The sequence below is a fragment of the Symphalangus syndactylus genome, chromosome 5 (genome assembly GCF_028878055.3).
Source record: "Symphalangus syndactylus isolate Jambi chromosome 5, NHGRI_mSymSyn1-v2.1_pri, whole genome shotgun sequence".
Classification (NCBI taxonomy): domain Eukaryota; kingdom Metazoa; phylum Chordata; class Mammalia; order Primates; family Hylobatidae; genus Symphalangus; species Symphalangus syndactylus.
In genome coordinates, this window is record NC_072427.2 from 16,394,213 (window position 1) to 16,418,976 (window position 24,764).

At 53.6% G+C, this 24,764-nt stretch overlaps 1 protein-coding gene and 1 non-coding gene across 12 annotated transcripts in view; both read right to left on the minus strand.

Annotated features, from left to right (window-relative positions):
- Positions 1-379: 379 nt before the first annotated feature.
- ZNF710 (zinc finger protein 710) overlaps positions 380-24,764 on the minus strand; it is an 82,957-nt gene continuing 58,572 nt past the window's right edge. For 4 of the 11 annotated variants that reach the window (XM_055277215.2, XM_055277217.2, XM_055277216.2 and 1 more), the window contains exons 2-5: positions 14,882-16,367; positions 9,595-9,786; positions 8,278-8,452; positions 380-2,912 (exon numbers count right to left, since the gene is read on the minus strand). In XM_055277215.2, coding sequence (XP_055133190.1) covers positions 2,743-2,912; positions 8,278-8,452; positions 9,595-9,786; positions 14,882-16,339 — 1,995 coding nt within the window. In that variant the 5' untranslated portion in view covers positions 16,340-16,367 and the 3' untranslated portion in view covers positions 380-2,742. Of the gene's footprint in view, positions 3,565-8,277; positions 8,453-9,594; positions 9,787-14,881; positions 16,368-24,764 lie in introns of all 11 variants that reach the window. The other 7 variants (XM_063638560.1, XM_063638564.1, XM_063638562.1 and 4 more) reach the window with 3 other exon arrangements.
- On the minus strand, positions 6,074-6,136 carry LOC129483656 (U7 small nuclear RNA). The gene has a single exon (XR_008658162.1). It is a non-coding gene; the product is annotated as a U7 small nuclear RNA (small nuclear RNA).

Sequence of the window (24,764 nt, forward strand, 5' to 3'; positions counted from 1 at the left end):
CAAGGCTTCCTGCCTCTTCTTGCCTGTCACCAGCACAGGGCTGGCAGCTCTGCAGAATGCAGCCTCTGAAGTCCAGCCTGGCATCGGGAGCTGGCTTCTTTCCTGAAGCCATGTTGGTGGGTGTGGGGGGGAAGCAGCTTTTCTCTGCAAGTGGTGGGAATACAGGGGCCTTGGCCCACACGACTCTCTTGGGCCCGGGGCAGCTGGCTGTAGGCGCCTGGCCCTGCAGGTGGCCATTCCAGTGCAGAGGATGGCTGCCCAGGGCCCTGGAGAGTGCAGCCCTGCTGTGTGGGGCTGGGAAGTTTTGCTGGGAGTTCCCACTGGCAGTGAGGGCCAGGTCCCCAAGAGCTGGGGAAAGAAGCATTTGCAGTCACCTCACTAAAGAATATTCATTTATTTATAATTATTGCTAAGTAAACTTCTCTTTTAAACAGGAACATAAAAACACAGTAGGGCTTTGCACAAGTGGAATCTCTAAACAGTTGGTTTGTATACATGTCAAAATAAGTTAGTTAGAATGGAATTTGTCCAGGAGTTTCCAAGTCACCCGAGAGGCCGTGCACCTCTTTTGAGAAGGTTAGGGAGGGGTGCAGACAGGAGCCTTGCCGAGACCACCCTCCAGCTCAAACTGTGAGTTGTGCTGTTTCCTCCTCCTAGCTTTGCCCAGGTCCAAGGCACAGGGCAGGGGGCTTTCAAGTATCGAACCTCACAGAGGGCCAGTGCTGACGGCGGGGCTCGGGGAGGGAAAGGAGAGCCCCACCCTGGGGGCCAGACCTTCTCCCTTCAGCTTCCAAGACCAAGGCCACTGCACTGGCAGGAGGGAGGAGGAGGAGGAGGTACAGGGTTCTTTTTGGTACCAGGGGAGAAAGACGTGGGAAGAGGTAGTTGCAGGGGATGATGCCTTCTGCTCAGCAGGAGAAAATGTCTTATACAGTGACGGGGTCACTGCCACCTGAGGGTCATCATGGCGGGCACCTAGGAGGTCGTGGGGCTTCGGGGTCTGGAAGCCATACTTGGGCCACCTTGTCTACCCCTCAGTCCTGATCACAGTCACCCTGAGGCCTGGCTTGGTCCTTCACTTAAGGATCCAGCCTTGGGGGTGGCTGTGCTGCAGACTGGTTCCTCCCACCCCAGGCTGTTCCCTTCTCCGGGTTTCTAGGCTGAAGCTAGTGGCTTCATCTGTGCCTTTGGGGAAGACCCCTGCTTGCCCCTCCCCACTGAGGCCTCAGGAGGCGAGTGAGCGGGGGTCCGGGTGCCCTAGAGTTCCTGAATATGGTATTTCACTGCCCTGGGCCTGTCGTTTCTGGTTCCAGGGGCAGGAGCTGGCATGGGAACAGAGGGGAAGAGAGCAGGTGAGCGAGGGAGCTAGCTGTTGGCTGAGCAGAGTCAGTAGCCCTGACAGCCGAGGATGGGACATGGGACGGAGCAAGTCAGCGACTGCAGGAGCCAGGCAGGGGTGGAGGGCTTCCCAGCTCTGCCTTCTCCTGCCTCCCACCCCAGCCTGCTGAGGCTGCTGCCAGCGGCTGCACCTCCAGGGCCAGGATGACAGTCCCCATGGAGCCCCAGTCCTGCCCGGCCAGGCTGCTCGGGGTGGGTAGGTAGGAAGCACGCACAGCACACGAGGAAGCTACGCTTGGAAAAAGAAAATGCATCTCCATCAGAAAAGGTCATAGGTGACACACAGTTGGAAAGAAAAAAATAATAATTTACCTTCAGAAGACCCCCTTTGCTCAAAAAAAAACCCTTGATTTCCCCCTGTGGGCGTCACTTGCCTTTTTTAAATACGTTGCTCTTTCCGGGGAGCTGCTGACTTGTGGCTATCCCCGTCGCGAGGTGGACACTGAGGAATAAGAAATGACTGCAGTCCCCCTCCCCGACAGGTGGTCCTGGGCCTCCCCCAAGGACAGCCCTTCTTGGTCCCCCATGGTGCCCTCACTCTGCCCTGCCCTGCCCCATGCTTCTGGTTTTGTTAGTGTGTGCCTGACGCGGGGCCTGTCCTGGCTTTGTTGCTAGTGGGGGCCCCCTGGTGAGGCGCTCCAGCTAGGGCCGAAGTGGATGACATGTGTTGCAATCCACTTTAGGGACATCCACTTCCAGAAAGGGATGTAGGACAGGGGTCTTCTGGGGCTAGGCTCCCCCCAGCTGTCCTGCAGGCCAGGGCCAGGGCCACATGCACGCCTGGCTTGAGGAGCGCATGGGAGACCCCGGGAGGTAGAAGGCAGAGTGCCCTGCCTGGCGGTCCATCAACAGGGCGGGGAAGGGGGCCTGGAGAAGGTAGGGGTGGGCAGTACTGGCCAGAGGGGAGCCCAGACATCCTTAGAGGCCGGAGATGCCCGCAAAAAAGACATGGCTCAAGTGGTCTCTTCTTCCAGTGTCAAGACCCCTGAAGAGCTCTGCTGGGCCTGGAGAGACCCCGAGGGCCTGTGCCCTTGTGACCTGTCCCCAGTGGCCCCACTTCTCCCACTCCCCACGGAAGCAGGCCAGAGAGACCCAGATCTGGGCCTTGTGTGTTCTCCTTCCCTTGCTGGGATGCCTGGGCCTGTGCTGGCTCACAGCCGGGGCCAGTAGTACAGTCTCCATTTGGTCTAAAGGTCCCTAGTGGTGCAAATGACTCGGGGAGGGAGGGCTCAGAACAGTGGGGCAGTAGCTTGTTTCTCGGCTGCAGGAGGTGCAGCCTGCAGCCCATGGGTCTCACCCCCATGCCCTGGCCCCCCGGCCCCCGTTAGGGTGGCGCAGCTTGCGCTATAGTACGTTGTAGTAGGCCATCTCTTTCATGGCCTGTTCAGTGAGGACACTGGCCTCGGCGCTGCTGTCCACGCTCGCGTAGCTGTAGGCGTTCTCCTCGAAGTCCTCCATCTCCTGCTGGCCGTCGAGCTCTGAAGGGTCAGTGCCTGTCAGCTCCATCATGGGGTCTGTAAGAGAGGGGCACAGTCAGACCTGGCTGCCGTCTCGGGAGGAGCCAGTCACCCCCACGCAGGAAGCTGATGGCCTTTCTAAAGAGAGGGCTTCCCAGTCACGGCCTCCAGGAGTCTCAGCTGCCTCTCAGCCTTCCCACCCTCGGACGCCTCAGGGTCCTGTGGCTTCTAGCTGGGTCACCAGACCTAGGCCCCAAAGCTGAGTGTGGGGGAGTGGATGCTATCAGTGAGGGCCCTTGTGGTGGAGAACTGCAGGCCTGGCCTTGAAGTCTTCTTTGGGTCATTCCTCCACTGACCCGTCAAAGTCACTAAGCCCTACCTATTCCTTCTCTGCAGTGTTTCTCATTGGCCACGGGAAGCTGCCTGCATGACATCACCTTTGCGACACTTACCAGTACCTGCTGCATGCCAGCCACTTCACAGGCCTCGCCTCATCCAACAATCACAACAACCCCATTTAGCAGCTCAAAAGGCTGAGGTTTAGAGAGGTGAATCAATTTGCCAAAGGTCACCCAGCACATGCTGTTGTTCTGAGCCACTGTGCTGCTCTGCCTCAAACTGCTGGAGGGTGCTGTTCCTCCTCTGGCCTCCTGCCAGCATCTGTGCTTTTCTATCGGTCCTAGCCATTGGCATCCTTGGGGCTGGCTCTCTAGGGACAGACAAACACTCAGGGTAAGTTCATAAAGATATATCAGGCAAAAACTCTTTTTTTTTTTTTTTTTTTTGAGATGGAGTCTCACTCTGTCGCCCAGGCTGGAGTGCAGTGGCGCAATCTCGGCTCACTGCAAGCTCCGCCTCCCGGGTTCACTCCATTCTCCTGCCTCAGCCTCTCCGAGTAGCTGGGACTACAGGCGCCCGCCACCACGCCCGGCTAATTTTTTTGTATTTTTAGTAGAGATGGGGTTTCACCATGGTCTCGATCTCCTGACCTCGTGATCCACCCGCCTCGGCCTCCCAAAGTGCTGGGATTACAAGCGTGAGCCACTGCGCCCGGCCTCAGGCAAAAACTCTTAAAGAGGCCCCTTGTAATTTTATAAAATTGAAATCTCATTATAAAGCTCTTACAGGGGAAGCCCAGGGTAGGATCTGGGGGACCTGGGAGGCTGGCAGGGGCTGTGGCTGGCCCCCAAAGTGCATTCTGGCCCTGTCCGCGGAGATATGTATGTTTTGGGGGAAACAGACCCCAGGCTAGGGGCAGCCCTGACAGATCTAAGGCAGGCTTTCTCAACCTTGGCACTTAGGGCCATAATTCTTTGCTGTGGGGCTGTCTTGTGCATTGTAGTATGTTTAACAGCATCCCTGGCCTCTACCCATGAGATGCCAGTAGCATCACCCCAGTTGTGACAACCATAAATGTCTCCAAACATGGCCAAATGTGACCTGGAAGACAAACTCACGCTCAGTCGAGAACCACTGGTCTAAGAGTAATCCCATCCCTTCCCAATTAGTGGTTCAGGAATAGGCATGTGACCCAATCCTGTTGAGTGGGTCATGAGGAAAGGCCTACTAGTAAGTTCTTAGCACCTTCTCATTGGTGTCAGAGAGTTAAGGGGAGCAGGCTGTCACTCTTCCACTGGATGTGAACAAGGAAGCACACACCCTGACGGCCATTGGCAGCTATCTTGTGACCATGAGGATATTCGCAGCTAATGCTGTGGACAGAGGAAGCCTCACCCTGATGTCACTGTTGGCAAGCTGAATCAGCCAGCTCTGAAGAGGGCCTAGACTTTGAACCATTTCTTTTCTTTGTCTTTTGAAACTGAGTTTCGCTCTTGTTGCCCAGGCTGGAGTGCAATGGTGCAATCTTGGCTCATCACAACCTCTGCCTCCCGGGGTCAAGCGATTCTCCTGCCTCAGCCTCCCGAGTAGCTGAGATTACAGGCACCCGCCACCATACCTGGCTATTTTTTTTTGTATTTTTAGTAGAGACGGGGCTTCTCCATGTTGGTCAGGCTGGTCTCGAACTCCCAATCTCAGGTGCTCCGCCTGCCTCGGCCTCTCAAAGTGCTGGGATTATAGGCGTGAGCCACTGCACCTGGCCCCATTTCTTTTTTTTTTTGACAAGGTCTTGCCCTGCTGCCAAGGCTGGAGTGCAGTGGTGCAATCATGGCTCACTGCAGCCTCAAACTCAAAATGATCCTCCCAACTCAGCCTCCCGAGTAGCTGGGACGAAAGGTGTGCGCTACCACACCTGGCCTTGGGCCATTTCTTAATCGATTTCCTTATTGTTTAGGCCAGTCTGAATGGGCATCTGTTACTTGTGCCTGTAGCATCTACACACTGTGAGTCTTCCGGACTTTATAAAACAAGGTCACTTGACCCATATCTTATAGATTTGGGCTGTTTCTTCCCTCAGTCCTAGTGCCACACCCTCATGTTACACAGCTGTTTTAAAAATAAGCTAAATAAAGCACCTTGGGAAAATTTCTACTTGTGGATCTCTGTACACCGTCCCCATTATGTTTATCAAGTCTATTGGTCCTGTCCTGTGGGCCCCAGAGAATAGTCTGTAGCATTTTTTATAAGGACATTGATCCACCTCCCCAAATGACAGCCCCATAGTTACTAGATCGTTCTGTCTAGAATGTATGCTGCCTTCCTTCTGCATACGCATCAAGCCTGGGCTTCCCAGACCAGGACTCTATGTGGGAGGTGGGGACCTGGAGCCCAGTTGTTCCAGCGCCAATCGCTTCATTCTGTCATCGGGTACAGCCAGGAATAGAGCAATTGTAAGCATCCCTGGTGACTGAGCTCATATAGAAAGAGGTTGTGCCTTAACCACCCCTAGGAACAAGGTGTACAGGGACAGTCTTTTTAAAAAATCTTTGGGCGGTGGGGTGGGGGTGGGGCGATTTCTGGTAAAAACAAAAACCTGCTAAACAAATTCTTTTTTTTTTTTTTTTTTTTTTGAGTCAAAGTCTCACTCTGTCACCCAGGCTGGAATGCAGTGACACGATCTCGGCTCACTGCAACCTCCGCCTCCCAGGTTCAAGTGATTCTCCTGCCTCAGCCTTCCGAGTAGCTGGGGGTTACACGCATGTGCCAACACGCCCAGCTAATTTTCGTATTTTTAGTAGAGACGAGGTTTCATCATGTTAGCCAGGCTGGTCTCGAACTCCCAACCTCAGGTGATCTGCCCACCTTGGCCTCCCAAAGTGTTGGGATTACAGGTGTGAGTCAGTACACCCAGCCTAACAAATTCTAAAAGAGCTGTAACATTTGACAGTCTCTTCATGGTCCCAGTTATTTCCAAAAGGGCATGTTCTGCTCTGGTTCCTTCTGGTGGGTTAGCAACAGGGCAGATCCACTAGAATACAGCTCTCAAAATCTACTGCACACATGGAATCACCCAAAGAGCTTTACAAAAATCCTGATCCCAGGCCACATTCCAGATCACTTATATTTGAACCTCAGGTCCAAACTCAGGCATTAGCATTTAAAACATTCCTCAGGTGACTCCCAACATGCAGCTGATTTGCCAGCCAGCCCTCTGCAGTCTGGATCAAAGGTTCTCAACGTGAGATCCCTGAACCAGCGGCCCCTTTGCTAAGAACTGGGAACCTGTGGGAAAGGCAGCGTCTCAGACCCCACCCCAGATCTACTGAATCAGAAACTCTAGGGGTGGGGCCAGCACTTTGTTTCAACAAAGCCCTGCAGGAGACTCTGAGGCACTAGTCTGGTCTAGTGGGTCTCAAACTTGACTGTGCAACAAATGGCCCAGAGATCTTTTTGAAGTGTAGAGTCTGACTCAGCAGGTGTGGGTGGAGCTGAGAGGCCAGCAAGATCCCAGGTGGGGCCGACGCTGCTCATCCTCCTACCACATTTTGAGTAGCAAGGAGCTACCAAGAGCAGCTGACGGGGTTTCATTCTCATCTACTGGAAGCAACCTTAATAGACAACTGAAAAACAAAACAAAACAACTGAGATACCTGTTTCTGCCAGAAAATCCAGGCCATTCACTGGTCAGCTGTTCCAAAACCAGAGTTAAGGCTACTGCAGCTGTCCCCGCATGCCTGACTGCGTTCCAGTAAATAATCCCACGTGGCAAGTCAGCTCACCTGGTTACTGCCAAGGCATGTGCCCAGCTGGTGTGACTCAGAGGCACACCAGAATTTCTTTATTATTATTTGGCGATAGGGTCTTGCTTTGCCACCCAGGCTGGAGTGCTGTGGTCCGATCACAGTTTACTGCAGCCTTGAACTCATGGACTCAAGTGATCTTCCTGCCCTAGACTCCCAAGTAGCTGAGATTATAGGCACACGCCACCACACCCAGATAATTTAAAAATATTTTTGTAGAGACCAGGTCTCACTATGTTGCCTGGTTTGGTATCAAACTCCTGGCCTTAAGTGATCCTCCTGCCTCAGCCTCCCAAAGTGCCAGGATTATAGGTGTGAGCCATCATGCCCAGCCAGAGCACCAGAAATAGCTCCAAACTGTAGAAGGAGTCTCTCTGTAGCGCTGTTGGCTCCCTCCTTCCTGTGGAGTCTCCACAGCAGTCCCTCCCCACCATGAGGCCAGAAAGGCTAACAGCTTTGCTGTCACCCAACAGAAATGCTTTAAGTACTGACCACTGCTGGAGGCAAAGGCTACCGCTAACACTTGGGATGTTTTCTGACAGCCTCCGAAACTTCTATGAAGTGCTGAGGCGTAGAATCCTCTCCTAAAATTTCTCCCAGATCTTAACATCAGGACTGTCTGGCCGTTTCATGAGTACGTGGGTTATAGTCTCTGGCAGGCACTTGTGAAGAGTGTGACTGATTGACACTTTTTTGCCTTGGTTGCCGGGAAGCTCAGATCTCCCCTCTGCATGTCCCTTCCCTAGGACCTCCCATGGTGTACTTGGAGTTGGGACCTCATCTGGCTCTCCCTTATCTTTCCAGCTGCCATTTTTTCCCCTTTTTAACTTTCTTTCCCATCTACTTATTTGAAATATTATCTCACGGTAACAAACGAAAGTGTCTATCACCTCCTGCTGTGTTGTCATCTTGCATGAGCTACCTAACTTCTCTGTTCTTCAGTTTCTGCAGCTGTAAAATGATGATACTAACAGAGCCAACTTCGCTTTGAGGATCACATGAGTTAATAAAGGCCTGGCACACAGTTAGCACTCAATAAATGTTAGTTATGATTTTTATTATATTGTTTACGTGAGCTCATTTAAGTCCTTTGAAGAAGACATAAATATCCCATCGTTATTGTCATCATGGCCCTCCAGGGTCCCCCCCTCTCCAGACCTGAGCCCACCCCAATGAAGTCTCAGCCTTGGCCAGCCTCCCCACTCCTCTAACTGGGCAGGAGGCTCCTGAGTGCGCCATGTTCGTATCATTCCTGCTCTGTCCATTGCGCTTGGCCCACCCACCTTGGCTGTCCAGGCCGATGTCCATGACGCCATGCTTGACCTTCATGTGCCGGCTCAGGTTGCCCTTGAGATTAAACTTGCTGGAGCAGTAGGGGCACTTGAAGGGCTTGCTGCCCGCGTGCAGATGCATGTGGCCCAGCAGGTTGTACATGCGGTTGAAGGACTTCCCACACACCTAGAACACATCAACCCGGTGTCCTGAGCCTGTGGGGAACCTGCTTTCCCTGGACCCCAGCCCACTCCCACCTCTATGGCTGGGCAGAATCCTTTTTTTTTTTTTTTTTTTTTTTTGAGACAGACTCTCACTCTGTCGCCCAGGCTGGAGTGCAGTGGCGTGATCTCGGCTCACTGCAACTTCTGCCTCCTGGGTTCAAGTGATTCTCCTGCCTTAGCCTCCCGAGTAGCTGGGACTATAGGCACGTGCCACCACGCCCGGCTAATTTTTTGTATGTTTAGTAGAGAAGGGGTTTCACCACACTGGCTAGGCTGGTCTCGAACTCCTTACCTCAAATGATCCACCCACTTCAGCTTCCCAAAATGCTGGGATTACAGGCATGCACCACCATGCCTGGCCCAGAATCCTGTTCTTTATGGACAGTTCTCTCTTTATGCTTTTCCATGTGACCCCAGACACCCGAGAGACAGGGACACAAGCCATCCATTGCGGGTCACTGCTCCTGTGGGTCTGCCCCACTTTCTTTTCTTTTTTTTGAGACGGAGTCTCACTCTGTCGCCCAGGCTGGAGTACAGTGGCGCAATCTCAGCTCACTGCAAGCTCCGCCTCCTGGGTTCACGCCATTTTCCTGCCTCAGCTGGGACTACAGGCGCCCGCCACCACGCCCAGCTAATTTTTTGTGTTTTTAGTAGAGACGGGGTTTCACTGTGTTAGCCAGGGTGGTCTCGATCTCCTGACCTTGTGATCCACCTGCCTCGGCCTCCCAAAATGCTGGGATTACAGGCGTGAGCCACCGCGCCCGGCCAGGTCTGCCCCACTTTCTCTGAGCTGGAGTTATCAGAAACCCAGGGCTTGGATCTCGAGCTGCACTGAGCCCTCAGGCTGGGGTCCTTTCTCTGTGCCTGCACCATGACCTTCACTCCCTCCCCAGCTCTCAGAAAAAACCAACTTCAGCAGTTTTCAGGATCTGAATCCCCACCTGCCCTCCCAACCCCCAAAGCCCAGGCTAAGTTTCACCCGGCCGGGGCTCCTCTTGCCCGCACTGGCCAGGCCGGCGCTTGGTGGGCCACAGCTGTTGCAGGCATGCTGATTCCAGGCCACCCTTGGGGAGGTCCCAGCCCCGGGGCCTGACGGCCTGGTACCTTGCATTTGAATGGCTTCACGGGTGAGTGTACAATCATGTGGGTCTTGAGGGTCTGCTTCTGCACAAAGGTCTTGAAGCAGATGTGGCACTGGTAGGGCCGGACGCTGGTGTGGATCAGCATGTGCCGCTTCATGTTCGCCTGTAGGGTGAACTCCCGGCCACACACCTCGCACTTGAACTCCTTCACGCCCTGTGGGGTGGGGGGTGATGGTCAGGGCTACACAATGGGCACAGCCTCTGGCAGTGACTCTTGGTGGGGAGCCGGGTAGGTGCAGGGCCATAGCATCACAAAGGCACAGTTTCTGGGAAATGTCTCTTTTTGAGGGTATTCCAAAATAGGTAACACTTGTTTAAAACCACCAAAGAATGTTGCGGCAGAGCCACTTACTCCAGGAAGCCTTTCAGTAATAGACAGAAATAGGCTGTGCCTTACTGTAACGATCCAGATACCTGCTGTCTCCTGCCCCCAGGGTGGATGTGTACATAAGGTCTGTACTAGTGCACTAAGGCAAACGTGTGCTCATTCATTCATTCGACAACCATTTACCGGGCACCTGCTCCAAGCCAGTACCACGCTAGGCGGCAGGGGCCTGTGGTCAAGAAGACACAGGGTCTGCCTGCTGTCTGTGGACTGTTTCATCAGATCAAGGACATGTGTACGTGTTTTTATCATCCATGCTGTCTCTTGGTGGCCTTTTTGGTTCACAGACCCTTTTGATAATATGATTAAAGCTATGGACACCCCCCAAAAAGTGGCACTCAAACTCCTGGAGCCTATCCACTGACCTCTTGAAAGTGTTTTCCTAACTTCCCTGGTGATAACAGCCACCTGTAGTTCTTTTTTCTTTTTTTTTTTTTTTTTTTGAGGCGGAGTCTCGCTCTGCCGCCCAGGCTGGAGTGCAGTGGCGCGATCTCGGCTCACTGCAAGCTCCGCCTCCCGGGTTCACGCCATTCTCCTGCCTCAGCCTCTCCGAGTAGCTGGGACTACAGGCGCCCGCCACCACGCCCGGCTGATTTTTTTTTATATTTTTAGTAGAGACAGGGTTTCACCGTGGTCTCGATCTCCTGACCTCGTGATCCGCCTGCCTCGGCCTCCCAAAGTGCTGGGATTACAAGCGTGAGCCACCGCGCCCAGCCAGCCACCTGTAGTTCTTATCCAACATACAGCCTTGCAGGCTGCTCCCTGGAGGGTCTGATTCATGGGGCCTGGGACGGGCCCAGGAATTTTTATTCTCAACAGGGCCCCCAGATGATTCTTATCATTGATGGACTTTGGGCTATTCACCCCCAGGAGACATGGATTCCAGGAGAAAACCCACTGGTTTGGACTGTGAACTTTCTTTTCTACGGTTTGGAGGTCACTCCCAGAGCAAGACAGGGTGTTGTGTGCAAAGGGGTCCAATTTATTATCCATAGAGGAAAATTAGGATAAAAGCTGGGAGCTGGGCTGGGTGCGGTGGCTCATACCTGTAATCCCAGCATTTTGGGAGGCTGAGGCAAGAGGATCACCTGAGGCCAGGAATTCAAGACCAGTGTGGACAACATAGCAAGACCCTATCTCTAAAATTTGAAAAAGGCTGGGCTCATGCCTGTAATCCCAGCACTTTGGGAGGCTAAGGTGGGCAGATCACAAGGTCAGGAGTTCGAGACCAGGCTAGCCAACATGGTGAAACTCCATCTCTACTAAAAATACAAAAATTAGCTAAGCATGGTATGCGCCTGTAATCCCAGCTACTCAAGAGGCTGAGGCAGGAGAATTGCTTAAACCTAGGAGGCGGAGGTTGCAGTGAGCCGAGATCATGCCACTGCACTCCAGCTTGGGTGACAGAGTAAGACTCCGTCTCAAAAAAAAAGAAAAAGTAAAAATAAATAAATAAAAGAATTTTTTTTTAAGTTGGGAGTTGTTTTCTTTTTGATGAGTTAGTAATTTAGTAGGAACCCAGTGGGACATGTGTCTGTGGTCACAGCTGCTGTCTTTTTTTTTTTTTTTTTTTTTTTTTTTTTTTTTTTTTTTTGAGACGGAGTCTCGCTCTGTCGCCCAGGCTGGAGTGCGGTGGCACGATCTCGGCTCACTGCAAGCTCCGCCTCCCGGGTTCACGCCATTCTCCTGCCTCAGCCTCTCCGAGTAGCTGGGACTACAGGCGCCCGCCACCACGCCCGGCTAATTTTTTGTATTTTTAGTAGAGACGGGGTTTCACCGTGGTCTCGATCTCCTGACCTCGTGATCCGCCCACCTCGGCCTCCCAAAGTGCTGGGATTACAAGCGTGAGCCACCGCGCCCGGCCCCACAGCTGCTGTCTTAACTGCTTGTTTGGTATAAAAACTTTGTATTATAACTTAATGGTTCCCGTGTCTATGTCTCTTAGCAGCAGGGACTGTGTCTTGTGTTGTAAACCCACTGTTGACACATCGCAGATGTGTATGACCACCAGGGGGCCCTGCCATTCAGGAGTTTATTTTATAAACACATGATGTGCACATTGTACAAATTTAGGCTGATAATAGGGACATTTTCAGTTTTATTAGCCTTTGGTTTTTGCTTTCAGCTTTTCTTCACAGTATTAACACTCTGTGGACTTGGGATTTTTGTTTTTTTTTTTTTTTTGAGATGGAGTCTTGCTTTCATTGCCCAGGCTAGAGTACAGCGGCACGATCTTGGCTCACTGCAACCTCTGCCTCCCAGGACTCAAGCAATTCTCCTGCCTCAGCCTCCCGAGTAGCTGGGACTACAGGCACCCATTACCACGCCCAACTAATTTTTGTATTTTTAGTAGAGACGGGGTTTCGCCATGTTGGCCAGGTTGGCCTCGAACTCCTGACCTTGTGACCTGCCTGCCTCAGCCTCCTAAAGTGCTGGGATTACAGGCGTGAGCCACTGCGCCAGGCCCTGGACTTGGGATTTTTAAGTCCCCTAGTAGAGGAGAAAGATGGCAAATATACAGCATATGTGCTGTCACCCTGCACAATCACTCGGTGCAGACATTAACAATCAATCATAGGGTTTTATTGCCAAGCCTAGATTCAGTTTCAGAATCCTTTTCTCTTTTTGGAGACACAGTCTTGCTCTGTTGCCCAGGTTGGAGTGCAGTGGTGCAATCACAGCTCACTGCAGCCTTGACCTCCTGGGCTCAAGCGATCCTCCTGCTTCAGTCTCATGTGTAGCTGGACCACAGTTGTGTGCCACCATGCCTGGCTAATTTTTTGATTTTTTTCCTTTTTTTGAGATAGAGTCTTGCTCTGTCACCTGGGCTGGAGCACAGTGGTGTGTGATCTTGGCTCACTGGAATTTCTGCCTCCTGGGTTCAAGCTGGGACTACAGGTGCACACCACCACACTCAGCTATTTTTAAAAAATATTTTTAGTAGAGCCAGGGTTTCACCATGTTAGCCAGGCTGGTCTCAAACTCCTGGGCTCAAGTGATTCTCCTGCCTCAGTCTCCCAAAGTGTTGGGATTACAGGTGTGAGCCATTGCATCCAGCCCAGAATTCTTCCTTTTTTTTCTCTTAAAAAAAAAAAAAAAAAAAAGTCTTGCTATGTTGCCCAGGCTAGAGTGCAGTGGCTATTAATAGGAGCAATCATAGCCTCTAACTCCCAGGTTCGAGCAAACTTCCCACCTCAGCCTCCTGAGTAGCTGGGACTACAGGTGTGCAGCACCATGCCTGGTTAGACTCTTTCCTGACATTACATTTTAGGCAGCTACTACCAGTTGACTGGAGGAGCCTCTGCAATGAAACCTACAAATTGCTGGTTTCTAGGCCTGGCAGGGTGTTAACAGCTCCCCAACTCCCTATAGTGTCTATTGTGAGAGACAGGGTCGCAAGTCTGACCTGGAGTATCACTCACAGGCCACCGTTATGGGGAGAGGAAGCTCTACGTACATTCAGCTTTGAAGGGTAAAGTTGGTGGGATTTTGGTGGAAACCATGGGGCAGCCAAGTACCAGAGTGGGATTGTGGGACCCGAGGGGCCTCATTCCACCTACCTGGATATGAGGGCCTCTCAGAGGAGGTGATATTGGCTGAAAAGCGGGGAGGCTAGTGGCTGAAGGCAGGGAATGGAGGGCAGGGGAGTACAGGTCAAGGCTGGGTTTAGGGACATGGTAGATTAGAAAGTGCTGCTCAATTTTCTGCCTTCCCGAGCCACTGTGCCTAGTTTAGCCATATTCTAGAACTACCTGTACTTTTCCATAACAAATATTTTTCCTTACATCTTCTCTGCTTTGAAAATTAAATATATTTAGCCTGTTCTTAAAGGGAAGTCACAGGTTTTGATTCGCTTTTGTCATGACAAGGAACAAAGGACACCCTCTGTACTTCTGACCACTGAGCCAGGACGCCTCCCTGTTGCATCCTGGCCTCTCTCTGGCCTCTGTCCTCCCATCTAGAAAATAGGGAGGGTAAGAGACTTCAGTGATTCTCAAACTGTGTTCCTTGGGTCTTGCAGGGGTTCTAAAAATGATTTTTTTTTTTTTTTTTTTGAGACAGGGTCTCAGTCTGGTTGCCCAGGCTGAAGTGCAGTATCGTGATTTCAGCTCACTGCAACCTCAGCCTCTCAGGCTCAGGTGTTCCTCCCACCTTAGCCTTCCAAGTAGCTGGGACTATAGGTGTGTGCCACCACACCCAGCTAATGTTTAAATTTTTTTTTTTTTTTTTTCTGAGACAGAGTTTTGCTTCTGTTGCCCAGGCTGGAGTGCAATGGTGCAGTCTCAGCTGACTGCAACCTCTGCCTCCCGGGTTGAAGCGATTCTCTTGCCTCAGCCTCCCAAGTAGCTGGGATTACAGGCATCCGCCACCACACCCAGCTAATTTTTGTATTTTTAGTAGAGACAGGGTTTCACCATTGGCAAGGCTGGTCTTGAACTCCTGACCTCAGGTGATCTGCCTGCCTTGGCCTCCCAAAGTGCTGGGATTATAGGCATGAGCCATCACGCCTGGCCATGTTTAAATTTTTTTGTAGCGATGGGGTCTCATTATTTTGCCCAGGCTGGTCTCAAACTCCAGGACTCAAGCAATCTGCCTGCCTTGGCCTCCCAAAGTGCTGGGATTACAGGCATGAGCCATTGTGCCCGGCCAAATACATGTTTTTGAATGCGTAAAGCTTTACTACTTACAAAACTAATTTCAATTAGTTTCTAATACTAATTGATTTCTAATACTCATCAAAATAAGTATATAATGATAAAACTAGGAGACCACCTAAATGGTCCCATCTGGGGCTTTGGAAAGTACTGGATGAAAAAGTGGCAGGAGGGGCAGGCAGATCCCCAGGCCCTGGGAACGGCCTTACCTTGTGGGTGAGGGAGTGCTGCTTGAGGTGGTGGATCTGGCTGAACTCCATGCCGCATTCAGTGCACACAAAGGGTCGCACGTTCTGGTGCTTGAGCATGTGGTTCTGCAACTGGCTGCGGTAGTGGAAGGACTTGTCACACTCGAGGCACTGGTAGAGGGTGGGGCCCTGGTGGGAGGCCAGGTGGCGCTTGAGCTGGGTCAGGGTGGAGAAGTCCAGGCCGCACTCGACGCAGACATGGCAGCGGCCACTCTCATGCTTCACTTCGTGGGCCTTGAGCTCGCTGGGGTAGGCGAAGCCACGGCCGCAGAAGTGGCAGCTGTAGGGCTTGACCTCCGAGTGCAGCAGCATGTGGCGCTTGAGGTGGCTGGTCTGCGTGAAGGCCTTGTGGCATACCTGGCACTTGTGGGGCCGGGTGCCCTGGTGCGTCAGCAGGTGAGTCTGCAGGTGGCTGGGCTGCTTGAAGAGCTTGCTGCAGTGTGGGCACGAGTGTGGCTTGATGCCGTTGTGGCCCAGGATGTGCGTCACCAGGTTGTACTTAGACGTGTAGGACTTCTCGCACATGCGGCACTGCCAGCGCTTCTGGCGGTCGCCCGCCTCCACCAGGTAGGAGTCGTCGATCTGCACGTTGATGTCCAGCCGATCCAGCTGGGCCTTCTTGTGGCGTTCCACGGTCGAACCCGCCGTGTCAGCCTCGAACTCGCTGGCCTCCTGCCACACGAAGCCCTGTTCCGGCTTGACAGGCTCCGGGGACTCCATGCTGGGGGCCTCGGGGTCACTCAGGGGGGCCAGGTGGGGTGGCTCGAACCCACACTCTGTGGGCAAGGCCTCTGGCCCAGGCAGCGCCATGCTGGGCTCGGGGAAGCCATCCCGGGCCGGGGCCGGGAAGTGAGGGTCATATGGGGGTACGTCCAGCTCCGGCCTCGGGGTTCGGGGCAGATGCCGGAGCGTCCGGGGCTTGCGGCTGAAGGCGCTGAGGTCGATCATCTTGACGGCGCTGCTCTGCACCAGGGCGTCACAGCCGCCACTGGCCGCCTCGGCAGGGGCTTCTGCTGGCCCTGCGTCCTTGTCGTCACCCGGCACGGAAACCTCATAGACCTCCTGTTCCTCCTCCTCCACCTTCTCAAACTTGACCTTAGGCACCAGCCGCACAGGTGGCCGCGTCTTCCGCCGGGTGTGCTTCTCAAAGGCTGCCTCCACCTCCAGCACCTCCTCCTCTGCTGGCTCCTCCAAGGCCCTTCCGTTGCAGGCCAGCTGGTAAACGTCGGGGCCTGGTGGCCCGGGCTCTCCCATGGCTGCCCCTGAAAGCTCGGGCCCCAGGTCCGGGTAGAAGGCCTCGGCGCTTATGGTAGCTCCAAAGAGCTCATTTTCGGAGACCAGGCCAAGCACGGCGGCCTGAGCCAAGGACAGCACCACCACGGCGTCCGTCTGTGTCCCTGAGTCCATGAAGCCCTCCATCCCGTGACGGCTAGCTAGGAGGGCATCGCTGTGGGTGGAGAAGGGAAGGTTAATATTGCTGGCTCACTGCTGCACAGACAGACAACAGACACAGCACAGACAAGGGCTTGGCTGATTTTTGGGTGTGTCTGGCCCTGATGTCTTTTCTACTCCGGCCTTGGGAACAGGGCACACTTGTTATTATAGGGAGCAATGATTCCCGCTGTGTCTCTGACCATCTCCTCCATCTCCCTGGGGGATCCTGGGTAAGCCCTGCCCCCTTGCTGGCCTCAGTCTTCCCATCTGTACAACAGGGAGGTGGGATTTCCTCAGTGGTTCTCAAACTGTGTTCTACAGGTCCTTCAAGAATTCCTTAAAAAGGCTGGGCATGGTGGCTCACATCTGTAATCCCAGCACTTTGGGAGGCCGAGACGGGCAGATCACCTGAGGTCAGGAGTTTGAGACCAGCCTGGCCAACATGGTGAAATCCCGTCTCTACTAAAAATACAAAATTAGCTGGGCGTGGTGGCCGGCACCTGTAATCCCAGCTATAAGAGGCTGAGGCAGGAGAATCGCTTGAACCCGGGAGGCGGAGGTTGCAGTGAGCCGAGATCACGCCACTGCACTCCAGCCTGGGCAGCAAAGTGAGACTCTGTCTCAAAAAAAAAAAAAAAAAAAAAAAAAATCCTTAAAAATCGGATTCAAAAATGCAAAAAGTAAAGATTCCACTATTTAAAAACTGATTTTAAAAGGCCCACCTACTCAAATGTAATATGTGCCACATTCTAACACATTCAGTAGCCCCACTGGCTTTGTTGCCAAAGTAATTAATTTGCACAGACCTTGGGACTGTGCGGTGAGGTGTTAAGTGTCATTATTTGTAATGACTCGGCTGTATGAATGAGAACGTATGGCAAAAAAACACAACATAAAAAAATAAATTAGGTGCTGAGGCCGATCTCAAACACTGGCTATCACTTGTCAGCCCTGATGCTAAACATCTGCATCTATCACAACTGGTTGTTGTTTTTCTTGATTAGCTAAATGTTATACTTTAAATATCTAAATTTATACTGATAAAAATATCACTTTTATCTGATTTTATACATTGGAGTTCCATGTCAGATCTGATTTGAAAGAAGGGCTCCTTGACAGCTAACATGTTTGAGACCACTGTCCGAATTGAATGCTCAAACAGGCTCCCAAGTTCACATTCACAGCCTCTCAACTAACAGGTTTTTTTCTTTCTTTTTGATTAGAGATAGGTCTTGCTCTGTTGCTCAGGCTACTGTAACACAGTCATGGCTCACTGCAGCCTCAACTTCCAGCACTGAAGTGATCCTCCTGCCTCGGCCCCTGAAACGCTAGGATTATAGACATGAGCCACTGTACCTGCCCCTAACATGATCTTCTAAATAGTGCCAATGTGCCCACGTGCCCAGGTACAAACAGCGGCCTCTTCCCTCGCTGGGGCCTCCAGCCACATATGGAGGCACCTGCTCCGTGAGCCCTCTGTGGAGCCCGGTCTTTGCACCCATGGGTCTTCCCACCTGGGGCGGCCTTTTCCCAACCCCGCTGACCCCTGCTCCTCCCACCAGCCTCCCAGGCGTGGCTCGAGGTCCATCTGCTCCTGGGGCCTTCCCGGCTCTCCTGGCCTGCCCTCCTGCCCTCTCCAGGCTTCCAAGGACTGCAGCACGCCAGGCAGTGTGCCCATAGGGGGTGGCGACCTCCTCCTGGGCCTATACCCCTTGCCCTGGTTCAACACCTGGCACATCAGAGGAGGGGGGATGGCATTACTGGGGTGACTCTCGCCTGCTCTGCTCCCAGGGCTCCCAACCGACCAACTACCAGCCTCTCCCAGGGCCACGGTCAGGCACACGGTCGGCGGCCCTTCCTCAGGAAACCGGCTCCAGGCAAGGCGTCCCCCTCCCCCCAGCGCCCAGCGGAGCTTCCCCTTCCTGAGGACAGCTAAAAATACCCCAGACAGGAATTTAGCCTCCTTGAAACGTACACCAAAGATTAAACTATTAAGCTTAAAGTGAGGATCTCGTGGAAGGGATCAGATAGAAGGAAACCTCGGCCTGGGGGTCACGGTGCATCTGGAATAGGCCGGAGGGGCTAAATCTGCTTCCAAACCACCACACCCCACCCCAATGTCCAGCTGCTGGGAAATGCAGTCAGTGAGGACCTCAAGTTCCAGCTCAGTCACTTGCAAGTGACTAAGCAAAGTCATGCCAGTGGCTCAGTTTCCCTATCTGAAAAACGGAGATGAAAACACTCACCCATGGAAGGGTTGTGAGAGCCCAGGGTCCTAACACAGGTGAAGCAGCTTGGTTCATTATAAGGCCCTAACAACTGTAAAGAATCACTGTGGGCAGGGGCATGGTGGCTCACACCTGTAATCCCCGCACTTTGGGAGGCTGAGGCGGGCGGATCACTTGAGGTCAGGAGTTCGAGACCAGCCTGGCCAATATGGTGAAACCCCCGTCTCTACTAAAAATACAAAAATTAGCCAGGCGTGGTGGTGGGTGCCTGTAATCCCAGCTGCTTGGGAGTCTGAGGCAGGAGAATCACTTGAACCCGGGAGGCGGAAGTTGCAGTGAGCAGAGATCGCGCCATTGCATTCCAGCCTGGGCGTCACAGCGAGACTCTGTCTCAAAGGAAGAAAAAAAGAACCATTATTATCTGCCCAGATCTCTGGGAGAAGGCTTTTCTGAAAAAAGCCACAGAGCCAAGAGATGTTTCCATTCTTGGGCCCCAAATTCAGCAAAGCTTAAGTGATTCTGAGGACAACCGCTAGAGACTGAGAACTCATTCATTCATTTGTACAATAAATAGCCGCTAAATCCCTGCTATGGGTTAGGGCTTGTGCTTGGAGACAGCAAGGTGAATGAGGCAGGGGTCCTGCCCCTTGGGGCCCACCACAGCCACCCCCAGTGCCCTCCAGCCACTGTCAGGTTTGCAGAGCACGCTGAGGAGCATGGCTGCCTCCTGTTGCAACAGTCCGTCTGACACAGCACCCAGCGGCAACCCTCCTGTCTGTTGTGGGGTTTGGGCAAATGATGTGTTCAGCAGTTTTTGTAAACTTCCCCAAAGGCAGGACCAGCAAGAAGGAGGAACTGAGCGTCAGTGGCCAAGCCAGTGCTCCCCCCTTGGCCCTGGATGCTGAGTTCAATCCAGGCCCTGCCGTCTACTAGCCGTGTGACATCAGGTGATTCTCATCTCTATAGGGGGGAAAGGGCTCCCGATTCATGGGACAGTGAGATGAGGATGTCAGTGTCGTTAGTTCCCTTTCCTCTCCTTTCCCCTGCAGCCTAATACCAGGAATCAGCCCCCTCCTGACAACCTCAAGGGCGCGGGCATAAGGAAACAGTTAACAGTGCTTTAGACGTGAGGAGAAGGCAAAAACTTCAGACAACGAACTGCCCGTGGGAGCTGAAGTGTGGTTCCCTACAGCAAGGGTAACCATGGAGCTGACCGTCCACACCAGGCCCCCTTCTACAAGGGGCCACTCCTTATAGTCACACCAGGACACCAGAAGCAAACCCCTTCCCATATGAACAGGTAGTTTGGACTTGAGAAGGTGCGTCTGTGTCAGGAGCCTGTGCTTGGCTGTAGAAAGGGACTAACCCGGAGTCCTTGTTCTTGAGGGTTTGTGCCTAAGTGGGGGCAGGGCAGGGGTACAGAGAGCTGCCAACAACTGACGACAAACACCACGCAAGAGCTACAGCTTCTCATTACAGAGACTCACGCGGTCCCCAGTGAGCCATTTAATACTAGAAACAACCCGGGGGGCAGGGGTGGGGTAGTGCGCTCCCCGCCTCACGCCCCAGGAAACCCAGGCTTGAGTAACAAACTCCCGAGTGCCCCATCAATGAAGGGAGAGCTGGGTCTGCAGCCAGGCCCGTGCGGCCCCACCGCTGGGTTCCATCTGTGCTCCTGCAGCTATGCACCCGCAGAGGTCACACCCGAGCCCGGCTCCTCAGTTCTCAGGAGCTGCCCTGGGTCACCACAGGCCAGCAGGGACACGTAGGCAAGACCTGGGCAAACCGCAGCATGAAGCCTCGGGCTGCTTCCTGGCTGGCTGGTCCAGGGCCCCAGTCGGCGGGGGGATCTCGGGTCTCTCCTTCCACTAGAAGTCTTCATTGAGCCACAGCCCACCTGGGCAGTTGGCCCCATGCTTTCTTTTACACTGGCCTGGAGACTTGGCTGAGTAGAACACACACCACCCTGTAATGCTCTCTGCCGGGCTTACGGGGGCAGGCCCTGTGTTCATGTTGTCTTGTTCACTGGGGCAGCCAGGCAGGCTCTGTGTGCGTGCGTGCGTGCATGTGTGTATGCAGAAGGGGATCTGCTGAGGAGGGAATCTAATTTACCTGCGTTTCGCATGTGTGTTCTGCCTGCCTATCACACACGGAAATGAGGAGTGGGGAGGCCCGGTGTCGCTCTGTTCTTCCTCCTCCTGGGCCAGCATTGTGGCTCGTGTCTCCTCACCTGCTCTGGTTCCATCTCCCAGGCTAAACCCTTCTCCTTATGTCCTGGCACAGGGCCGTCCAGGGCAGGAAGAGAGCCTGCCAGGTGTGTGTCACCTGTGTGCCAGGACTGCCTCCCCACCCAACCCAAGGCCCCTCTGTCATCCACCTGGGGCCCCACTGTGGCCCCTCCCTTCTTAGAGCAGGGCGTCTCCCACCACTTGTGCTGAGGACTCAGAACAAAAGCTCCCCCCATGTCCAGGAGAAAGGGGAGCTCAGACTGCCCCAGGCTGGCGAGATGAGGGGCGTCCACTGGCTGGGATGTGGCGTGGCCTCCCACCAGGATGCCCTCGGTCCCCAGGGTGGGGAGAAAGTCAATGTGAAAGGCGGGGAAATAGAGACACAGATGAGCTGCCTGATTGTAGTTGTGCTGGAAGTGGGGGAAGGGAGGACATATCAGAGAGAGAGAGAAAGGGAGAGGGAGAGAAGAAATGTAGAGACAGGGAAGGGGGGGCAGAGGAGGAGCCTGAGTGAGGGGGAGGGAGAGAGAATGAGGCTATGGAGGCCAAGAAACAAAGGCGGGAGGGGGAGGGGCGTGCAGTGACACCAGAAGCCCAGGACTGCCCTATTTCCCAGGGCTCGGCACCTCCACCTCCCAGGCCTGAGGGTCAGGCCAGCCCCTGGGGAGGGAACAAAGATTCATCGTCTGGGGGCCAGCAGGGGACCTTCCCCACCAAGGCGGGGATGCAGGCTCCTCAGAGCTCTGGAATCTCTCACTGCGACTTCACCTATAGCTTTGCCCCATGGGTCCTGTAAAGGCTGGGCAAGTCACCTGGCTCCTCCACCTGTCTCCGTTTCCTGATCTGTAAAATGGGCACAAGAGCCTACTTGGACCGCGGAGGCGGGCGAACTATTGACCTACCTGCCAGTTACCAGGGTCCCTTCCCCAAGCTGTGACAGCACCTCCTCTCATCCCACACTGCCCACAACAGTGCTCCTTTCTTCTCACTTACCCATCACTCTAGCAGAAAAGGAGGGTCAGGTGGGATCAGGGTGGCTGGTGTCCCCTGGGACACAGATCTCAGGGCAGAGAGTGGGTGAAGACACCCAAAACCTGGTCTGGCATGACAGGAGCCATTTTGAAGGAAGAACCAACAGGATCTTGTGGCCACCTGGACACTCTTTGACTAATTCCCACCACCAGGGAGATCTCAAACACCAACTGAAGGGCGGGCACGGTGGCTCACACCTGTAATCCCAGCACTTTGGGAGGCCGAGGCAGGCAGATCACTTGAGCTCAGGAGTTTGTGACCAGCCTGGGTAACGTGATGAGCTCTTGTCTCTGCAAAAAAATGCAAAAAATAGCTAAGTGTGGTGGCGTGCCTGTAGCCCCAGATATTTGGGAGGCTGAGGCAGGAGAATTGCTTGAGCCCGGGAGGCGGAGGTTGCAGTGAGCTGAGATCACGCCACTGCACTCTAGCCTGGGTGACAAGAGTGAAACCCTGTATCAAAAAAACAAAACATAAAAAAGTATAGAAATAAAGAAAAAGCAAGCAAAGAAACAAACAAAAACAACCAACAGACAGAGGTCTGGGGCTTCTACCAGGCCAGGCTTGGGACATCACCAAGCATCCGTGATCAATGTAATTTGATGACTATTTCCTGAGGGTCCAGTGAGCCCATACTCCCTGACACAGCCTCAGCAGTGCCTCGAACTTATCCTGGAAGGCAGGCTTGCCTGTTGGCTCCCTCATCTTGGCCTTGAATCACCAGATTGCTCAGAGACTGCAGTCTCCAGCCCTGCAGCTGAACCTCTGATCATTTATTTATTTATTTATTTATTTATTGAGACAGAGTCTCGCTCTGTCACTCAGGCTGGAGTGCAGTGGAGCGATACTGGATCACTGCAACCTCTGCCTCCTGGGTTCAAGCAATTCTCCTGCCTCAGCCTCCAAAGTAGCTGGGATTACAGGCAACCACCACCATGCTCGGCTAATTTTTTATATTTTTAGTAGAGACAAGGTGTTCACTATGTTGGCCAGGCTGGTCTCGAACTCCTGACCTCAGGTGATCCACCCGCCTTGGCCTCCCAAAGTGCTGGGATTACAGGCGTGAGCTACTGCACCCGGCCTGACTTTTTATTTTTTTTAAGAGATGGGTCTTCCTCTGTTGTCCAGGCTGGAGTGCAGTGGTGCCATCGTAGCTCACTGCAGCCTCAAACTCCTGGGCTCAGGCGATCCTCCTGCCTCAGCCTCCCAAGTAGGTGGGACTAAAGGCATGTGCTACCACACCCGTTTAATTTTACATTGTTTTTGTAGAGGTGGAGTCTTGCTAAGTTGCCCAGGCTGGTCTTGAACTTCTGGGGTCAAGCGATCTTCTCACCTTGGCCTCCCAAAGTGCTGGGATGACAGGCCTAAGCCACTGTGCCAGGCTTGAGCCACTGATTTAATGCACATTTACTAAGCACCTATTAGGTGCTTGCTTGTGGGTAGATAGAAGGAGCAAATTAAAGTTCTCACCCTTGGGGAGTTGACTTGCGTAAGCTCAGTCCACATGAAGCACCAGGATCTCTGGGAGGCAGGGGCTGCAGTATGGGGGTGGGGTGGGGACAGGACTGAGGACTGGGTTCCATGGAGGCAGTTCAGGACCCAACAGAGCAAGAGCAGGGAGGGGGCTCCTGACCCTGGGTCTGGCATTCAAGCCCTCCAGGATGTGGCTCTGGACCTTTTGCCCCTCGGAGTCCAGGGCCCTGGGGCTGGAGAGGCTGAAGCTGGAGTGGGCGGGACAAGTAACCAGGTGAGAGGAGAAGAGGAAGTTCCAGGCCTGTACACCGCTGTGAAAAACATGCATGGGATTTCACCGCCTAAGGAAACCAGCCTCTTGGTTTCCCCTGTTGTCCTCCTCGCAGGAGGCTTCAAAGGAAACTCTGCTCACATGCGCAGAAAGGAAGAGGAAGCGAGAGCTGGGAGGCCTGTGCCTCGGGGCCCCTTGCCACAGTCTCACTTCTGCCCAGCCCACAGGCCTCAGGAGCCAGAGGCCCAGGGAGCTGCCACCGGCATGGGGGAGGGGCAGGGGAAGCTCGAGAGGCTCTTCCTCCTGGGATCCTGTCTCTGCCTTGCTTCCCCTTTCTCTGTGGACAGATTCACTGAGCCCCACCTCTGGGAGTCAGAGTGGCTGGGCCCCTGACACAGGGCTACCAACCCACAAACCACCGTGATGCCCACCGTACCCAGCCCTGTTAACAGATAAGGAAACTGAGGCCCAGGGAGGGGAAGGGAATGGTCCAAGGTCACACAGTGAGACGGTGGGGGAGCAAGGACTAGAATGCAGGTCTCCAGCCCTGCAGCCCCCACAGCCTTTTGGTAGGTGGGATGCACTGCCCATGCCTTCATTTGCTGCCCAAGATGGCTCCCAGGCAGGCTCCACTGCCCCTCTGCCCCCCACTCACCAACGTTTCCTACCTCGGGGCCTCTGCACAGGCTGATGCCCCTGCCAGGACTGCCCTTCCCTCGAACTGGGTGCATTTCCCATCATCTTTGAGGATTTAGTGCAGGCACTGCCTCCCTTGAAGTACATGAGGGCAGGATGAGGACCCTCTCCCAGCCTGAGACCATCACTGTGATGGTAAATCTTATGCGTCATCTTGGCTAAGCTATGGTGCCCAGCTGTGTGCTTGGCTAAGCTAGATGTTGCTATGAAGGTATCTTATAGATGTGACTCACATTTACAATCGGGTGACTTTAAGAAAAGCAGATGACCCTCCATAATGTGGGTAGGCATCAAACAATCAGTTGAAGGCCTTAAGGGCAAACATTGAGGTTTCCCAGAGAAAGAATTCTGCCTTGAGACTGTAACATATGAATCTTGCCTGAGTTTCCAGCCCCCAGGTCTGCCCTGCAGATTTTGGACTTGCCAGCCCCCACAATCACAGGAGGCAATTCCTTAAAAGAGACCTGTGTGTGTGTGTGTGTGTG